Raw genomic sequence first — 18996 nt, 5'->3', positions numbered from 1 at the left:
GACAAACTCCCTAGGCTCCAGCTGGGGAGCACGGTGTGTGTCAGAGCATCAGGGCTGCCAGGACGCGTGGCAGTTCCTTTTGTTTCTGGGCAGACTTACTTCAGCTTTGGGAGTGGCGAGACGGGGTACATCCACTTCTGTGTGTGTGTGTGTGTGTGCACACGTGCTCTTCTGCGTGCTGATGTCCTGCTGCACTGGACGCTTCGTGGTCATGCTCTCTGCCATGGGCTAGAGAAGCAGTGGAAGATGCAAGGTCTGAAATGCCAAGCCCCTCGTGTTTCCCAAACAAGCCCCCTTGTCCCCTCTGGCTGGGACCTTTGCGGCCTGCGTGCTGCAAAGGTATTCGAGCAACTCTTCAGCTCCTTGGGAAATAAAAGGCCAAGTTTTGGCAGTCAGAGTGGCTAAGCAGGTACCAGATAATGAGCTGGAGCCACTGCATCCTGGATAAGCATCACCAGCTCCTGGTTTTGTAGGGAATGTTGGGATGTGCCTTAGGAAATAGGGGTTGGGGGATCCTAGCAAAGCTGGCACCAGCCAGCAGGACCAGTGTGGCCACTCAGGGCAGTACTGTTCTTGAGGCTGCTGGCATCAGCCTGGGTGGCTGGGACCATCCCTGAGCTTACCGTGGCCAGTGGTGTGTTCTTGGGTATGTGAGGTCCATGACCACAGCTCCCCATCCCCTCCGCTACCGCAGCAGTGCCCCTCCTGGAGCTGCTGGCTGCTAGTGGTGCTGGGCATGTAACACCCAAACCCCCCTAAAATCTCTCTAATCCCCTTTACCTCCACCCCTGTGGGAGCTGGGTACCCAAATGCACATAGAGGTTGGGGTCGCAGACAGCCTGTCCCATCGGGGTCCTGCCAAGCCCCTGCCTCGGGTTTCCAGGCTGCAGGTCCTCAGTGCCACCAGCTCTGCCAGGCTCACAAAATGGAGTGGAAAGAGGTGGTCTGGGTGCTGCTGTGGGTATTGCTGGCTGACACCCCTGGGGAAATTGCCCTCTGCTCCATCATCTCATCCCCATCTCCCGCTGAGCATTGCTGGAGAGAAGGCCAAAGAAGGGATGGCAATGGCCCAGCCCTGAAGAAAGATACCTTGTTCACCTGTAGGAAAGGAGCTCATCTGTTTTGCATCCCCTGTGCCAAGGACCTTGTGGAAAGCCTGTGTTTTTTGGGCAGGAGCCAGTTTTAAAGGCAAGCAATCCTGGCATGGGTGACAGGTCCCCAGTGGCATCTTGGCAGGGAGCTGAAGCCCAGCTGAGTTTGGGTGGAGGAGTGCGTGATGCCTTAAAGACTAATGCCATGGCAAATAGTGCTGTTAGAGCAGAGCATGGTGGCCTGGGTGTCTGTGCAGGGGGGCAATGAGCTCTGGCTGTATGCAATTCCCACGCATCGCTCCCACCTCCCTGGACTCCCTTCTTCTGTGGCCCTGAGGAAAGGGACTGGTGGTGGACCAGGGCTCTCAAAAGTGCAAGACCTTGAGAAGATACGCATGGTTTCCCCAGTGCTAGAGGAAGGCACTAGTGCTAGAGGAGGAGGGCAGTGAGTCTTTCCAGATGTTTTCCTCAAAGCCCTTATTGCTGCTGTGTGCCAGGTGCTCCTTGGCACCGGGGGCTCTGCCCACAGCATTCCCCTCCCGGTGCTGTGGTCTGTCCCTGCAGTGGGATGTACCGGCATCACCCTTCCTGCCTTGGGCTCGGTGTCAGGGTGGTGGGGACACCCGGCTGAGGTTCCTGCTGGTGCCTCGGTCACTGGAGGAAGACTCCAGCACAGTGGCTTTCTCTCCCCCTCAGAGGTGTGCTTCTCCCCTCGCAGAGCCTCATCTCGGCTCCTGCACTGGCTGACCGGGAGATGTGATGCCAATGACTCAGATGAAGATGAGGGCTTAATTAGCACGGGGAGAAGGGGGAAGAGAGAGAAAAGAGAAAGAGTCTTTCATTGCAACAAGATTGATACCACCTCCCCCAGACAGTCACGTTCTGCCGCATCACCCTCCAGCCCGGCGTCATGTGTGTCGTGCCTGACACCAGAGGACAAATGGGGCCTGGGAAGCAGCTGCAAGGTACAGAGGGGCACTGCTTTATTAAAAGCCTCAGTGAATAAATGTTTGGAGGTATTGAGCAGGGCTTGCCAGCTGCCTTTCTAGCTGTTGGGCTTCGCCCTGCAGTTAGAGCTCCCCTCTGCTCTCAGCTTCTGGGGGTTGGGGTAACGCACCCAGGGCAGGAGGGTGTCTGCAAGATGTTAGTGATGATGCCATCAGCAAAACGCCCACTTGAAGGTGTGGGGCTTGTCTGCACCAGCCCCTTTCCCGCTGTGCATGGAAGGACAAGCATCATCTGCCTCTCCTTCAGCTGCCAGCTTCACTGGCCCTAAGGCACCTTATAAATCTTTCCCTCTTAACCTGAGCTGTGCTCGACAGGCACCGCTGCTGCGGGGCTGCTTTGCCCTGTCTCAGTGGGATGCAAAGGGAAGCACTGAATCAAATGGCTGGGGGAGGCAGGCTCAGGGTGCCCCTGTGCCCTCAGCACCCCAATTTCGGGCTGCAGGGCCCTCCGTCTCTGACTATACCACTGTCTTACAGCCCCTGCATCCCTGCAGGGATGGTAGGGGGAGGCAGAGGAGAGCGGTCCTGCCTGACATGGGCTGGAGACACTGGAGGAGAGCGTGGCTGGGGCAGGATGCTGAGGGGCACCAGGCTGGCTGGGAGCTCCCCTGCAGGCATGCCTGCCCAGGCAGCGCCTGGTGCCCATCAAGGCTTGGCAGGCATGGCCACGCCACCCTGAGGAGCCTGGTGTGGTCAGCCTGGAGGGATGCACCCTCCCTCTGCCCCGGGTGCTGGTGTTGAAGATAGTATCACACATGTTTTTTCTTTCCCCTCCAGACCAATGATGCCTTAGGAGCCACCTGGAACTGGCTGTACTTCATCCCCCTCATCATCATTGGATCCTTCTTTGTCCTCAACCTTGTCCTGGGAGTGCTGTCGGGGTAAGCAAGATGCTGTTCTTCCCTTCCAGGCCATGCCTCTCACATGGCTCCGAGCCCTGAGGTTGGCCCCTGGTACTGCAATGTCCCCCACGACCCCAGTAGCTGGTTCCCCCTGTCCCCTCCATGCCTGCCCCACAGCAAGGGATCGCTCCCCAGCTCTGCTTAGCTCCTTTGCTCCCTGGGAAGCCAGGAAAGGAGCCTGAAGATACTTTCTTGTTTCACCTTGCTGAAGAGCTCGTGGGTTTGGTCACTTGCAAGAAATGATCGGTGTCAATCTGGCTACTTGGGACCTGCTGGAGGGGAGAGACTTGGGGTGTGCATGTGTGCTTATGGAAATGTGTTTAAGTCCAGAATGTGTTTGTAGTGGGGTACACATTTGCTGACAGACGGAGTGTGGTGGGCTTGGGATGGGTTTGGGGCAGTGATGTGGGGTTCCTCCATGCTGTGCTGGCTGTGGCCAGGAGGATGTGCCTGGTGCCAGTGGGGATGCACGCTGGGGAGGGTAGGGGTGCCTGGAGCGCACGTGAGCAAGCCAGGGACGTAGGGACAGTGCATCTGTCCCTTTTCTGCTCTTCCCAGGGGAAAGGAGGTTTTAATCCAAGTCATTAAGCTGGGTTTGGAGAGAAAAATGCTTCTTGTCTCCATGACAATGAACTGTGGTTGCATCAGCACATCCTCCACCTGGCAGGGGTTGGTGCAGGGGGAGAGCATGCCCCCTCCTGCACTGGGAGGGGGACGTGGGCTCCTCTGCCCTTGCCATAGGTGGCAATGGGGACCCCGTGCCCAGCAGCAGGTCATTTTTTTCCTAATTGCCCATCACTAGTGCCACCGTAGCACTGGTTTGGCCAGCTGGAAAGCCTTTTGATGCAGGGATTTATGTGGAGACTGGCCCTGGTCATCTCTATTGCTGTCCTAAGTGTCTCCATGAGTTCAGATGTGATGGTGGTGGTTTCAGGAGTACTTCTGGAGTGGCAGGCTGGGCTTCAGGGTCTGTTGGTGGGTTGAATTTCCCCAGTTCCCAGTCTGGAGTCTGATTGAGGCCAGGGGCTCTGGGGACAGGCTGTGAGAAGGGGTTCACACTGCCTTGCAGGGAGGGAGCTTCTATGGAGGATGAAGATGTCCAAGTAGTGCTGGATGGCTTTCGCATTTCTAATGCCACATGCAGAAAAGTCCAGCTGGGTGTCAGCATCCAGCAGGAGCTTTCCTACAAAAGCCCAGAGAAGGAAAGTTAGGAAGCCTGGGGCTAGGCAGCTGCAGTAGCACCCTTATTGCAGTGTTGAATCGTGCCGATGTAGTGTGTTGTGTGGATACTGAGGCTTTTGGTGCTGGCGTGATGCTGAGAGCAGCCTGGGGACATGGTAGCACTGTTCTGGCCTGCAAGCCAGCCACTGGCAGGAGGACCACAGGGTGGCTGGTGGGATGCCCAGCCCATGCACCAGGACTGCATGAGACAGCTGTTTCCATGCCCACTGAATGGGATGCAGTTTTCTAGGGCTCTTTGCAGGCGCCGGCTGGCATTTCGACTGTTTGTTTATTGCTAATAGGGTTTGTATTGGGGAAGGATGCAAGTAGGTGGGTGGCCTAATTGGCAATGGAGATGCTCTAGTGGCGTGCCAGATATCTAGGGAAAAGCACGACTGCTCAGCTCCCCGGAGGGCTGAGCGAGGTGAGCGGAGGTGGAGAGCTGGGCTCTGCCACCTGATGGCAAGGCCACCACACATGCCCTCCCGCCTGGCCACAGCCACAGACATCCTCTGTGGCTCGGTCAATGCAGTATCTTGGTGGTGGAGCATCCTCTTGCCAAAGCTGCTGCCAGAGCCACAAAGGGGTGGAACACGGGGCGGGAGAAGGTACTTCTGCATGCAAACAATGTATGTCCTTGAGTGCAATAAGAAGGGCTTCGTTCCTCACTTTGCTTGCTTAATTTTTGTTGTTTTTAACACTTCTCGCAATCCTCTTGTGCTGGAAGAGAGCACCTGGCTCTGCTGTGGGAGGAGAAGGGTGACCTTTCCATCCCCCAGCCTCGAAGCTGGATGAGCAGGCAGGGTCTGGCTGGACCCCCCTGCACGCCCTGCGGCTGGGCTGAGCTGGGAGGAGAAGGTCACTTTGGGGATGAGCTCCATGGAAACAACTCCATGCGACGGAGACCTTTCCCTGGTATCACGGCACTGCTCTGGGGGAAGGAGGCAGCCTGCCCAGCTAGCTGAAATCACCATCGCTTTGTTAACTTGGGGTGCAGCAAGCCCTGGTAGCCCGCTTGCAGAAACCTGGACCCACCTTACTTGCAAACTGCACCATCTGCGCTGGTGGATAATGAGGTCCACTCAGGATTGCCAGCCTTCTCGAAGTCCACGCTCACAAGCTGCTGCAGAGCTGCCTTGCTGCCCTCACTTTGCCTTGGCAGTGGTTTTCTTTGGGGAAACAATCAAACACCCGAGACAGGTCCTGAATGTGAAGAGGCTGCAGGAGGACATTTGTATGTTTAACTTGCCACCATCAGAAGTTTGCTGGAGCCCAGATTTAGCAATCTTCTGGTTGTGATGTGCATCTCTCCCAACAGTCAGTTCCCCAACTGTTAAGCTGAGGCATGACCTCCGTGATGTAAACAGCCTGGATCCATCTGCTCCTAAGCACAAAGTATGTGGGAGAGGAAAAGAAATTATTTCCATCATACCAAGGCTCCTCGATTTTTCTCTCTAAATACTAACACGCACACATGCACTGGAATTGCATGCAACGCTATTAAGAGGAGATGGAGTCACTCCAGACAGGGGCTTGGAGAGCCAGTTCTTCTGGGGCTTTGGCATTTATTACTGTGTCTATTAACTTTTCCCCTCCATGGGTGCAATTATGGATCAATTAATTCTAACTGAAAGCAGGAAAGAAGAAAAAAATTGGCCCCGTTCCTCTTTGAGAGCAGGTATGAAGCCCAAGGAGATGTGACTGCTCAGCTTTTAAAGCTACACAAGCTACCAAAATAATCCTGGCAGAAGAGAGTCAGTGGGAGCGAGCGAGGATGGAGCATCAGCTGAAATACCCTGTTTTCTGCCACGTGGCAGCTGGCGGATTTGGGAGCTCGGGAGGATGCTGAGACTCATATCAAGTGTTGCCTGCAGCCGTCCTCTGGCCTGAGGCTGGTGTCCTCCAGCACCCTGCTGCGGTGGGGCAGGGTGTCCTGCAGCCCTGTGCCCCTTGCCAGGGAGAACCGCTGTAGTGCAGAGAGGGAATCGCATGCTGCAGGAGGGGTGGGGGGCAGACGGGACCCCCACCACCCTGCAGCTGACCACCCATTGCAGGCAGTGCCCTGCGGTCGGTCAGCTCTGACGCAGGGGGATACAGAAGGTGCATGTGCCCCATGCTGGAGATTTGCAAAGGTTTGCTCTCTCTTCTTTGTGAAATGTGTTGGGGTTTTTGTTTGTTTGTTTGGTGGTGGGTTTTTGTTTTTTTTTCTTTCTCAGCTGTTCCTTGTGTAAAACAATTTGGATCTGTGCGTTCGGGCTGCATCTCCAGAGCAGCAGAGATGCAGTGAGAGCTATGCTGCCCCATCCCTGCTGCCTGTGGCACACACGGTGCTGCTGTGGCATTAATGCCATCCCAGTAATGACCACAGCTCACCACTGGTCCTGTCCTAGCCACTGCAGGGGTCCGGCCCACTTTGCCCCTCCTGGCAAGAAGATGGCTTATGTCTAGCTTGTTGCTGGGAGCAAGGAGGTGAGAGAGTGAAGATGCCAAATAAGCCATGCTTGGAGGTCTAATGCTGAGGACTCATGTGGAGTTTCTCATACCAGACAGGCTGTGTTTTGACTCTTTTCCATCTCCTATTCCCCAGCCCCTGCAGAGGAAATCTGGTTTGCAATCACCCTCCTCCATTCATTGCAGCATCTGTCCTCCTGCTGAGGGCCAGTAGACTCCTTTCCCCCTTCCAGTCTCGTACTTCCAGCCTGTTTCCAGGGTGACAAAGCTGCTATAATCATCGGTGTTCGTGGTCCGCAGCAATAGTTGAGTGGGCACAGCATGGAAGGGGATGCCGCCCGACCTGGGAAGGCTGGGTCCTTGGGCCTGCCAAGGAGAAGACCTCTCTGGAAGTTGATGGCGGAGCAAGACATTGAGCATGATGGCAAGAAAAATGAAATCCATCTGCCTTGTGCCAAACAAGAGACTAATTTAAATCCTTCTAATTGCTTCCACTCATCCTGGTGATGTTAAGTCTTTTCTCCCTTTAAGTCTTTTCTGCCCCCCACCCCCAGCTCTTGCACTAAGCCTTTGAAAGAAACGACTAATGTTATAATTAAAGGATCAATTTAGCAAGATTTCTTTGTCTTAAGATCTTCTTTCTTTCAGGTTGGGTTAGCGCTGTGTTCCCAGTCTCCGGAGAGTTTTCTTCAGCTCCTTCAGGAGCCTTCTGTACCATCTCTGAAATCTTTTCACTTCACTTAATTTGAATTTTTTTCCCATCCAATTTTGAGGCATAACAAATGATGAATAAAATAAGTTTTATAGCAATTAATAATAAGGGTGTTGAAGGAACGAGTGTACATTTTCTATGGAGGCAGGGTTTTTTTTGCCAGCTCTACACAAAACCTGTGCACTGTGCATTCAAGCTGGATTAGGTGGTTTGAAGCCAAAGATGCTGGGAAGAGGATTAATGTCTTGGAGGCAGGTGGTTTGTGGAGGGGGAAAAGGGGAGACATGTTGCCACAACTCAGGAAAGCTTGTGGAGAGATCATGAGTTGATAGCAAGAAGACAACAAACATGCCCACAAAATATTGCAATGGAAGCATGAAAGCTTGGAAGCATCTTTCTTTTGTGGTTTTTTTTTTGGTTTGTTTGTTTTGTTTTGTTGTTTTTTTTTTGTTTAATGGTTGTAGCATCTCAGGAAGTGGCTTGGATGAGGTGTAAAATGCCCGTGCCTGTTGTGTGTTTGGAGATTTGCTGGTTGGCACCGCTTTTGAATGGAGGTGAGAGTGTAATGAGGAGGGGGGCTGTGGTGCCTCTCACCAGATCCCCCAGCACCATTGTGGGGTGCACGTTGCTTGGGCCGCCTTTGGTGAGAAATGGCCACGCTTGTCGCTTTGTTCTGGGGAAGCTCTTGTGTCATTGGTGTGGCATTTGAACATGAGTGAAGCAAAGGAGCTTTTAGGTTCTTCATCTATATTCAGCAGCCAGGTGGGCATCCATATTCAATGAGTGCCTCTCTTCCTTGCTCTGCTGTACCACCTTTCTGTGGAGGGCCTCCAAGCCCTTTGCAAACAAGCTGCTTGACAAAGAGATGTGCGTGTCTGGTGCGCTGTATCTCCCGGTGCTAGAGGGAATAATGACTCCTCTTACTGCCAGCCGGACAGGATTAAAAAAAATACACAACAAAAAGATGACTCGGAGATTTTCCCCTTTGATTTCCCTTTGCAAATTATTTGTCGGCGTGTCTCAGCTGCTTCAGATTTGCTCTTACTTGTGTCTCCTTGCAAATTTGCTCTGTGAACTACCCGTTGTCTGCGGGCTGTGGGTGAAAAGGCTGAGTTTTGATCCTCTCAATAAAGCACTCGGCAGATAGTTCTTGCTTACAGATTGCTTTTGGAGTTGTTTGTTCCAGATGGTTGTAATTTCCATCATCCTAGTTAATGACAGCAATCATGTGGCCGTGGCTGTAGCTCTTTGACTTGGCAGATGGCTTTGGAGATGCCCAGTTCCTTCATGATGGACTCCATCCTTGCAAGGGGGTGCTGGGCACTCCTGTTGGGTGAAGTAGACAGGATACTCCAAATGAATCACAGTGTTACCAGTTCTTTGTACATCGTAGGTGACTGTTTGTTTGTTTTGCAGTGTCGGAGTGACATATCTAGCAGTTGCATTGTGGGTTTCACACTTGAGGGTTGGTTCTGAATTCATTGTATCTGTGTGCTGAAGGCATCAATTAGAGTGCTTGGAAGTTTCTGGGAAGCTAACGTGATGAAATGTTGAAAATCAGAGATATTTTTGGGGGTGGTTTTTTTGTGGTTTTTTTTCCATGCTGTAACTCACCTGCAGTACTGGCCATGCACCTTTCATCTGCAGATCGCTGTCACTTGCAAAAAGGGACTATAAAACTGTTCTCCACTTACAGAGGATAAAAACTGGAGCATAGGAGGGAAGGGGAGGAGTGATATTTTCCCAGCTTTGCATGAGCCGGTGGGAGTGATTGCGAACAAAGCCCGGGGCCCTTGAAGCAGTGAACCTGCGCTGCTCATACCAGCCCTGCCTGATAAGAAAGAAATAAAATCAAGAGCTTCCATTTCTGCTTCTTGCTGCTGGGGATACCAGGCCCTCCACCACCTTTCTGTAGCTTTCTTGCAGCATGGCTTGACCATGCTATTACTGCCTTGGGTGCAACATTGCCAACAGCAGACTTCTCTGAGCAGTGGAGCCAGAGATGCAAACCTCTGCGTTGTTACCCTTGGAAAAATGTTGAAACTGAGACTCTACAACTGGAATGTTAGCGGCTCCCTTCTCCTGGTGGTATTTGCCCGCAAAGAAATTTGTGATTTGTTTTTCTCTACTTCGAAACAAGAAGCTTTCCACACTGTTGGCTGCTCTGAGCCCATCCCAAGTGTCATGGAAAACCTGCCTTGTTTTTAAAGGTTGCAGCAGGGTTGAGCTGAACACAAAGCAAGCATCCACGTGTGCTTTTCTCACTTCGATTATGGAGTGCTACTTATTCTTGGAGAGTATGCATGAAGTGTGTGGAGAGGGCCTGATCCCACCCGAAACGCAGAGACTGGACTGGACACCTGCGCCTCTGCTGGGATCCATTGGTGAGGGACAGATGCTCAGCTGTGTTGCCAAGCGATGAGTAAACCTGCTCTTGGATGAATGAGAGGCTGTTGACTGAAGCTAACCATAGACAAGAAGCAGGGATTACTGGAAAGAAGAGGTATTTAAAGTCCTTGCTCTTCAGTGGGCTGTGTGGCCTTTCAGCAGGTGCAAAGTCTGAGTTCTCTTGTGTTTCTCACTGCTTTGAGCCATTTCAGTGTCTCCGTTGCTGCTCTGGCTCTCCATCAAATCCCAATTATTTGAATTCTTCAACTTCATCTTCAGAAGTGCTCAAAGCCTGGACCCAAGAGGTCCCATAACACACCTGGCCAACAGTGACCCTGTCCCTGCTGCTTTGGGCCCTCTGTGGGAGTCTTGACTTTGCTTCTGGTGGCTTCTCATGTGGAGCTCCTCTGTCCTCTCCACACTCGTGAGACAGTTGCCCACTTGGGCTGCCTTCTCCCTGTGTCTTCCTGTTGTCACTGCCTATCCCTTCTGCCTCTATTTGTGTTCACTTCTCCTCTTAGCATGGGGTGTCAATGCAAACTAGCATGACGAGGTCTTTCTGAATCATTCATGCTGCTCGGTATCATCCTGTCTAATATGAACCCCTTTTGGATCTGGTAGAAGTGACAGACATCAGTAAGTACCTGTAATAAAATCTGATTTAAATCAATTGTAGTCATAGAATACCAGGTTGGAAGGGACCTCAAGGATCATCTTATCCAACCTTTCCTGGCAAAAGCATGGTCTATACAAGATGGCCCAGCACCCTGTTGAGCTGAATTTTGAACGTGCCCAGTGTTGGGGACTCCACCACTTCTCTGGGGAGATTATTCCAATGGCTGATTGTTCTCATTGTGAAAATGTTTCCTCTCATGTCCAGTTGGAATCTCCCCAGGAGTAACTTACACACACTACCCCTTTTCCTTCCATAAAAAGGGAGTTTCCATCTTCTTTGTAGCCACCCTTTAAATACTGGAACTGATAAGGTCTCCCCTAAGCCTTCTTTTCTCAAGGCTGAACAAACACAGTTCTCAGCCTTTTCTCATATGGCAGGCTTCTCTGATCACCTTTGGGGCTCTTCTCTGGACCCTCTCCAGCCTGTCTACATCTGTTGTATAGCAGGAACCAAAACTGAGCACAATATTCCAGGTGTGGCCTGACAAGCACTGAGAGTGGGATAATGAAGTCTTTCCTTCTGCTGGTGATGCCCTTGTTGATGCAGCCCAGCATCCCGCTGGCTTGCTTTGCTGTAGCAGCACACTGTTCACTCACATTGAGCTTGTTGTCCACCAGCACCCCTAGGTCCCTTTCTACAGAGCTGCTCCCCGGCTGGATTATGTTCTCTCATGCGCAAGACCTTACACCTGTCCTTGTTGAGCTTCATAAGATCCTTGTTAGCCCACTCTTCCAGCCTGTCAGGGTTGTCCTGCAAGGTGGCCCTCCCTTCTGAAGCGTCCACTTCCACACTGGGTTTGGTATCATCAGCAAACTTCATCGAGGTACACTTGATCCCATCGTGCAGACCACTTATGAAGAGATGAAACGGCGTTGTGCCCAATATTGATCTTGGAGGGACCCCAGTTGTGACAGGCTGCCAGTTTGAAGAGGAGCTATGTACCCTCCAGGTGCTGCTGGCCAGCCAGCTCCCCACCCACCACATGGGCCACTTGTCTAGACCAAAATGCATCAGTTTCTCTAGGAAACCATATAAAAAGTCTTGGAGAAATCCAGGTAGACAATGACAAGCTTTCTCCAAGGTAGAAGGTAACCGTCAGCATCTTCCCCTTCTTAACTGGGACAGTGATGCAATGGGTAATCTCAGGGCTGGTATCTCCCGTCTCCTTCCTATTTTACCATTTGCTGTCACCAACAGCTTGTCAGCTTCTCGTTCCCCAGCTTGTGTGTCTGCCAGCGCTCTAGAAATGTGCTCTCTTTAGCATTGTCAGCGGTATGCTCTGCTCCTTGCTGCAGCTTTGTCACAACGTGGTGAACACGTAACTTTTGCTGAAGTACACGGGGATGATCAAAAGCGAACAGCCACAGCTAAAAAGGAATACAAGAAATGGGATGTTTCCGTTTTCCTTTTCTTGTAGTCTTTCTTTTCACCAGTTAGTCCTCCAGCCAACAGTTACACTTTCTCAAGACAATCCAGCTTCGTTAAGGAATCATATATGGTTTGGGTTGGAAGTTTCCTCTAAAGGTCATCTTGTCCAACCCTCCTGCCTTGGGCAGGGACATCTTCAGCTAGATGACGTTGCTCAGAGCCCCCTCCAGCCTGAATCTTCTCTGACTTCTGGCAATTCAGGTGAACTTAAATCAAGCAATTACCCTTATCCAAAAATCTTCCTGCCTCCATCAGAGCAGACCTATGGAGCACACCTTCCCTCTGCAGAGTTCTTGTACCTTTTGGACACCCTGCCATAGCCTTTGCTCTCAGCTCAGGGCAATAATCCCAGTCTGCAGTGCCGGTTCTGCTGTGCCTGCTTGCTGCCGTCTGTTTAAATTGAAGCACCGGGTTACAGACTGCACAGTTAGTTCAACACTCTTACTTGAGTTCCTTTACACCTCTTGGGTAAATACCATCTGATCCCTGTGGTTTGCAACTGTCTCATCTGTGTTTTCCAAACCGTCTGTTGTCAGTTCTGTCCCATAACCTTCTTTGACACCCTCCTGGAGTTGAAGGCGTTTTTTTCCTCAAATTGTGGTGCTCAAACCTGAAGCGGAGCCGTGAGCTGAGACCTTGCGAGTGCTGAGAAGAGCAGCAGTATTACCTGATGTTTTACAGATGGAATTCCTTACATCCCATTATATATGCTTGGTTTTTTTCAGAGGAGCGTGATGCTGCTGTGACAAAGCAGTACCAGTGCTTACTTAGTGTGTTTCCTTAGCGTGTAATCCGGTATTTGTCCTTTTCCCACCCCATCCTTTCTGCTGCTTCTGATCGTTTCAAGACCTGTTTAGTAACCGGTTTGTTGGAGGTGCCTTTAACAGTGGCAAAAGGTGATGAATTGATGGGTTTGGAGATGGTTGGCTTGTTGTTTCAAAGTATGGAAGCCACAATATTGATGTGACCAGCACGATATACCCGCTCTGGACTCAAAGAAGCACCAGAAAGAAGAAAAGAGGGTTGCAGTATCTGTGATTTTTTTTTTTTCTTTTCTTAACTGGTTTCTGGTTGTTGGTTCCTTGTGGTTGGGGTTTTGGTGTTTTGTTGTGGTTTTTTTCTGTCTGTTTGTTTGGTTTTGGTGGGTTTTTTTCCAAAAAAGGTGGCCTATTTTCAAGCTGGACACTTCCATATGCGGGGTTGTCCCATTAAAACCAGACCTGGGCTCCCCAGTCCTTTGAGTGCAATGATGTAGGAAAAGCATCACTGCCCTGGTGCGAGTGAGGGTGTGGGGGCCTGGGGAGGAAGGCAGCCGAGCGTGGCGGTGTCCCCCAAGGTCTCCCACCAGGAGGAGAGATGCTTTCGTGCCACGTGAGGGGAACGCCAAGGCTGTAAAGGAGAACTCACAGGCAGAGGAGGAGCCAACCATCTGTGCTCCAACCGTCCCGGCAGGCTGGCCATGGCGCGTGGATGGATGGTGCCCTTGCGTGCAGGAGGACAGATGGCACACCGCTCCCCAGCTCCCACCTCGACCTTCAGCGCTTGCCTCCATCGCTCGCTGTGTGCCATCAGCTTTACGAGGCTGGATGAGGAAGGGCTGTGATGGCACTGGGTCGGCACGAGTGGAGCTTGGCTGTCACGGGTGGAGGTTTTCATGCTGGAGGCATTGGGATTTGGGGCCAGGAGACTCAGATGGACAAGAAGAGGTGTTGCCGGTGGGGACCCGTGCTATCTGCTGGTGTCCTTTGAGCCCCCTCACGGGGACCCTACAAGGCAGAACAGCCCTGGGCTCTTTGCAAGACCGAACTGGGCCATCCCCGGCGATGTAACCCATCCATGCTGAGGAGCAGAGCCTTTCAATAGGAGGCAGGTGCCTGGCTCTCTCGGTGATGTGATGCTGCCCTGCCTGCAACTTGGAGCTTTCCCAAGCGGCTGTCAGTCACCATCGCTGGCCCTGTTCTCACTCACATACAGTATTATCTCTACCCGCTGCTGCAAATTGGCTCTGAGCAATCCTTGATCTGTCAGCATCGCCTACCCACTCTCAGATGTCACCAGCCCCCGCTGCTGCCCTGCTCGGTAATGTGTCTCTCTGAAATGTAATAATTCATTAAGTTAGGCTTAACTTTTTTTTTTTTCCCTCCCCTCTCTGCCACCCCTTCCTCCTTCTAATGGACAAAAGCAATTAAGCTCCATTAGGGATCAAGCATGCGGGAAGTGTCTCCCTCTGAGACACTGCTGCAGCTGCACAGACCTTGTCCCTGGATGTGTGTGGCACCAGCTTCTTGCAAATTAGGGCTCCATGAGCAAATGGTTGGGTGGGGAGAAATGCTGCTTGATGAGGGGGGTGCTGGAAAAGATGCTCCGATTCCCTTCTCTGGGAAAAGGTGATTTGAGGCTCAGCAGGTCCTTCTGGCTGGGTTTCATTGTGGATACAGGACGATGGCTTCTCTCTCCATGCAGCAAAAGGAGACTAGCTCAGCAGGGGAGGAGCTGGAAGACAGAGGGATGGGCAAGCAGGAGGCGACAGAGAGGGGCCAGATTCCCATCTGGTGTAAATCAGGGGAAGCTTTCCAGGTGCTCCTGGTCACAGAATATATCTGCAGGGGCTGGCAAAAGTTCTGCTTAGGTGCTGGCTGGCATGGGCTTATGGCCTGTGGGGCAGAAGTTTGGTGTGTGGGAGGACGAGACCGGAGGGAAAGAGGCAACTTGCCCACCAACTCTGGCTGCAAACAGCATCTTCTCATTTCTTGACATCCAAAATTTGCTAATAAAGGGTGGTGAGTGATGATGGCACAGCCAAAATGGTCCTGTCTTTCCTCTAGCTAGGGCAAGGAGGGTTTTTGGTGTGGCATGCCCAAAACTGAGAGTGCATTTTGCTGTTGGCTGTGGGAGGTCCTTCCTTCTCCCCCGTCTCCTCCTGCCTTCCTTCCCTCCACTTAAGCTGCTTTTCTCTTCCTTGCCTTTTGTTCTCTCCCCCTTCCCTGCCCTAGGAAGAAAGTCTCATTTCAGTCTGAAAGCCAGTGATGGAGGGGGAGAGTCATTTGACGCTTAATGCCAGAGCGGCAGGAAACTTCACCTTCCTGGGGTGGAATTAAAAATGCCTGAATTGTCTGGGGATCTTAAACAAGAGATGCAAGGAACATTCAGGGCTTTTCACACAAACATGCGTGCGTGCACACACACACATATGCAAAAGCCCACACAGCATTAAGGGTGTAATAGCTCAGCTGGGGTAATGCACTTGAACTCTCTCTGCAGCAGACAGACCAATTCTTTCAGTTCTTTTGAATTTTTTTTTTTTTTTTTTTGAGGCTGGAGATTGCTGCTAGTCTCTGGGGAGGGAGACATTCATCTTGCAGAAAGAACGGTGCCATTTGTTCTTTGCAGTCATGCTTCCCTCCGAGTACCCTAGGACAGGGAGGAGTCTGGGGCACCGGCTGAGCTCCTCTGTGCAGCTGGGGGTCTGCAGCCAGGTGCTTGGGGACGGGACAGGGAGCTGCAGCCAGCAAATTGCATCCCCCTGATGTTCTTGCAAAGAGGGAACGGTGTACTTAGGGGATGTTTGGTGTGAAGGATGCTTGCTGAGTGCAAATGTGACCATTGATAGAAGTATAACTTCAGGGTCAAGATACCCCAGGTACGTGGTGTGTGCAAGAGAGGGGTATGGGATCTCCTAGAGGCAGGTCTGGCTGTGTTGTCTTACATATAACCCATGGCGTGGATGAGAGGTTGCCTACATTGCCACCCCTGTGTTTCCTGCCGAATATTGCTGTTTCTCTGTGTGATGGCCTTTGCATATGTACTTAAGGCTTTGGGTGCTTCTTCATATAAGGTGGGTGAAAAACCTGCACAAGTCTCTTGCGTATGGCCACAGGTGTGTGTAAACCAGAAAGCAGACCATGCTTACTTACCGTCATGGTCTTGTGTTTTAACTGCAGGTGGGAAGGTGTATATAGCCCTAGCTGTGTATGGGTGTCTTTGCACAGCTCTGAGCCGTGCTACAGGTGAAATCGTGTCTTATGTACTGAGGATGTGTTTATGCATGTGCTTAGGAGTGCAGGTGAGCAGGTGGATGCTAGTACATCTGTGCACCATGCGTGTTAGAGGCTGCACAAGCAGAGGTCACAGCGTTAGCTCTGGCCAGTGTTGATCAGCGTTTGATGTGCCCTTACCTGCACAGAGCCCATGCGGTGCTGCCTGCCCTCCTGGCCACGGCAGAGCTGCACCAAGCTGCTGACCTGCTCTGGGCTGGTCATCGCACCTGGATAGCTTGTGTGAGGTGCAGAAGTCCAGAGGACAACAGGGATATCTCAAGTTCTGGGAAAATAGTCCAAGGAGAGGCTGGAAAAAAAAAAAGGGTTCAGAGGAGGAGGTAAAAGTGGGGGACAGGACCTGCCCTCCTCCATCCCCTTGCTGCCTTCCCACAGAGCCCGGTTTTTATTCCCTACAGGGACACACAGAAGCTGAGCTGGTTCTGGAGTTGGGTGGTGCTGGGAACGTCCTCCCTGAATGGCAGTGGCTCCCAGCTGGGGCACGCAGGGATGAGTGAGGGAGCTGGGCGTTTGCTCCCATGCATCCATGCCTTTCCTCCTGCAAAGAAGCCTTTCCTTTTTTCTGATCGTTCACCCATCCCCTGACCATGCTTTGGCTGGGGATGATCGTGCATCTCCCCAGCATGCACCAGCAGACCTTGGCACCTGCTCACCCACGGTTGCTACCTCCCCTCACAGCCCTGAGATGCCCCAGCCCCCCACCCCCTGCTGCTCCCTGGCCATGCTCTCATCGCCCCCCTCTGCCCTTCCCCAGGGAGTTTGCCAAAGAGCGTGAGCGAGTGGAGAACCGCCGAGCCTTCATGAAGCTGCGGCGCCAGCAGCAGATCGAGCGGGAGCTCAACGGCTACCGAGCCTGGATAGACAAAGCAGGTAAAGGCTGGTGGGCCGGGGGGACCCCGGGGGGATGGCAGGCACTGCAGAGTGGTGAAGATGGGGAGGGATCCCTGAGTGTCATCTGGTGCAACCCCAAAGTTGCACAGGTGCTCACATGGTGGTGTTGGGTGCATGGGTGAGCTCGGTCCCAGATGGTGTGATGGTCCCGCCAGGCTGCAAGCAAGGATGTCGCTAACAGCTGCTGAAACCTCACATTCTGTGGCATAAAACTGTCATGTTTTGAACATGAGGCATATTACATCTCCGGGGAGGGTGTGAGCATCACGGCTGTGAGCTTTGCTCTGTGATGATTTCCTATCTCTTGATATTTGCTGGAGTCTCCTGCAGTGGTGGGCAGTGGGGAAGTAGAGCAGTGAACGGTGACAGTGGTTTTCCAGCTAAACCTGCTCCTGGAGCAGTCTGGAGGGGATGAATTCACCAGTTCCCACCTTGGGGCTCCTGGACCTGGGCCAAGGATGGGGGTGGTGGAGGTTTCCAGGCTCCTGCTGGAACAGTGTGACAGCCTGTGGTTGCTGGTCCCCAAACTGCCACAGCCTGTGCCCTTTCTTGCTCCTCGTGGGGATCAGGTCAGTGTGTTCAGCTCTGCGAAGGGAAGATTTCATCTAGCATTCAGACTTGAAAAAGGACAAATGTCTTGAAATGAGCCCTGAGCCCCAGACCTCAGCTTTGGCCCTTGGTTGGGATGTTGAGCCCCAATGTCTCCAATGTTCAGCTTCTTTAATTACAATGAAGGAGGAAGGGTTGATTACAAGTAATTTTTCTTTCTGACGTAATTTGTGGTAGCTGCCACTTGCCACTCTCCAGAATTTGCTTTTGGACACTTAACCAATACTTGACAAGAGTTTGCAACCTAGAGCCACCACCTCCAGGCTGGGCAAAGTGCTTAGGTACAGGGCAGTGAGGTCTGATGTATTTGGCCAATTGGTGTCTTGTGTCCTGATGCTGAACTCTGTGTTTTGCGTAGAGGAAGTCATGCTAGCTGAAGAGAACAAAAATTCTGGGACCTCAGCCTTAGAAGGTAAGACAAGCAATGCCCTACCCAAAAATCTACCTGCCCTTCTTTGTGCTTGCCTGCAGCTGGAGGTTGAAACCCTCCAGCGGTGGTGGAAAGTCTGGGAATATCTCAGTGGGGTCTGCAGCCCAAGAGAGGGGTGTGGGGTGGTTGACTGGCAGCATAACCCCTGAGAGAATGTGGAGGCCAGGAGGTGACTGGTCCCATGCAAGATATGATTCTGGACTGGGGTAACCTGGGTATCTCCATCCTGCTACCAGACCTGAGCTAACTAAGTACCGATCGCCAGATCCTGGTCCAGCAAGCCAGCTGCTGGCAGAGTGGGGCCACCTCATCACTCCAACACCCATTACTCTTCCCTTCCCAGTGCTCAGGAGAGCCACCATCAAAAGGAACCGGACAGATGCCATGAACCGTGACTCGAGTGATGAGCACTGTGTCGATATCTCCTCCGTGGGCGAGCGGAGGCTGGCGCAGAGAAGACCTCTTCATCCAACCTTGGGTCAGTGCAGTTTGCACAGTGCTTCCTCAAAACCCCTGCTAGCTTATTGAGTTGCCAGGGTTGCATCCATCACGTGGAGACTGTCACAGATCAGCCATCTCTGCTAGTCTGACAGCAAAAGGGGCAAACCACCTGCTGCCCCCTGTGCCACATAAAAACTGTCTGGATCAGTTGTGTCCCATAAGAGCAATGTCTGTGAGCCGTCTGTCCTGTCTCATGTTGCAGGGAAGGCTGGAGCACCCAACTCCTTCTCTCACCTTGACTGGAGCACCCAACTCCTTGTCCCCCCTCTTTTCCCTTAGGTAACCCCTTGAGTCACTCTGGCCTCAAAGGCGCCAGAGTGGACGGTGCCTCCTACTTACGGCACAAGGAGCGACTCCTGCGCATCTCTGTTCGCCACATGGTGAAATCCCAGGTCTTCTACTGGATCGTCTTGAGCCTGGTGGCTCTCAACACTGCCTGTGTGGCCATCGTCCATCATAACCAGCCAGCCTGGCTCACCCACTTTCTCTGTGAGTCCCTGGGCTTTGTGTAGGTGTGAGAGCACTGTGTGGGCACGCAAAACCTCCTACAACCTTCTCCAGAGGCTGGAGGCTGCAGCACACCCTCGCTCCTTGCCCCAGGGCACATGGGGATGGATCCCACCAGTCATGCTGG

At 52.3% G+C, this 18996-nt stretch overlaps 1 protein-coding gene across 1 annotated transcript in view; it reads left to right on the top strand.

Moving 5' to 3' along the window:
• The window catches only part of CACNA1E (calcium voltage-gated channel subunit alpha1 E), a 137945-nt gene that overhangs the window by 60687 nt on the left and 58262 nt on the right, over positions 1–18996 (top strand). Inside the window, exons 8-12 of the mRNA XM_080407366.1 lie at positions 2876–2979; positions 16686–16801; positions 17790–17843; positions 18205–18339; positions 18642–18851. Of these exons, the coding sequence (XP_080263492.1) occupies positions 2876–2979; positions 16686–16801; positions 17790–17843; positions 18205–18339; positions 18642–18851 (619 nt within the window). The remainder of the gene's footprint in view (positions 1–2875; positions 2980–16685; positions 16802–17789; positions 17844–18204; positions 18340–18641; positions 18852–18996) is intronic.

Source organism: Falco punctatus (genome assembly GCF_963210335.1).
Source record: "Falco punctatus genome assembly, chromosome: 11".
Classification (NCBI taxonomy): Eukaryota; Metazoa; Chordata; class Aves; order Falconiformes; family Falconidae; genus Falco; species Falco punctatus.
This window is presented reverse-complemented; position numbering and strand designations above follow the sequence as displayed.